The 534-nt window shown below is 62.4% G+C and overlaps 1 protein-coding gene across 1 annotated transcript in view; it reads left to right on the plus strand.

Moving 5' to 3' along the window:
* The window catches only part of VOLCADRAFT_93168 (uncharacterized protein), a gene marked incomplete at both ends in the record, with an annotated part of 40,891 nt that overhangs the window by 5,357 nt on the left and 35,000 nt on the right, over positions 1 to 534 (plus strand). The window contains one exon of the mRNA XM_002952446.1: positions 120 to 226. Coding sequence (XP_002952492.1) covers positions 120 to 226 — 107 coding nt within the window. The remainder of the gene's footprint in view (positions 1 to 119; positions 227 to 534) is intronic.

Raw genomic sequence — 534 nt, forward strand, 5'->3', positions numbered from 1 at the left:
GGGGGGTTGTTAATCACCCCACACCTTCACCCTCACCCCTCATCCGCACACGACGGCCTTACGGCACCTCCCGCTCAGGCACTGCTGCACTGCTGGCCGCCCTCCCCACCTCCTCTGAGCGACCCGCGGGTCTGCGGCCCCTTTGGCTGAGAATGGAGTGGAACATCCTCAACGTGGAGCTGCTGCAGCAGCGGATGGAGGAGCAGCTCCGGGGGCGGGGGCTGCGGTGCGAGGTGCCCGAGGTAACGAAGAGGAGGGGGGGAGGGAAACCATCATATGCAGGAGGAACTCAGAAATGAACTGCCGGCCTGCCGGCCTGCCGAAAGGCGTCCATAAAGTCCAAAACTTCCCCCCAATGCCGTCCTAAGCGATGATGACGTCAATTGACCCCCCGAGGACATTACGTTACCGACATTCCTTAGAGAGGTGTAGTCGTCGTGTCCGGTCTCGTGGTCTCGCTAGGTTGAGGTCCTTGATATCCCGCGCAGTGCAGACGGTCTGGGCTGTAGCTACTGGGGGAGCTGGAGGGAGGGG

This window comes from Volvox carteri, assembly GCF_000143455.1.
Source record: "Volvox carteri f. nagariensis unplaced genomic scaffold VOLCAscaffold_30, whole genome shotgun sequence".
NCBI classification, from domain to species: domain Eukaryota; kingdom Viridiplantae; phylum Chlorophyta; class Chlorophyceae; order Chlamydomonadales; family Volvocaceae; genus Volvox; species Volvox carteri.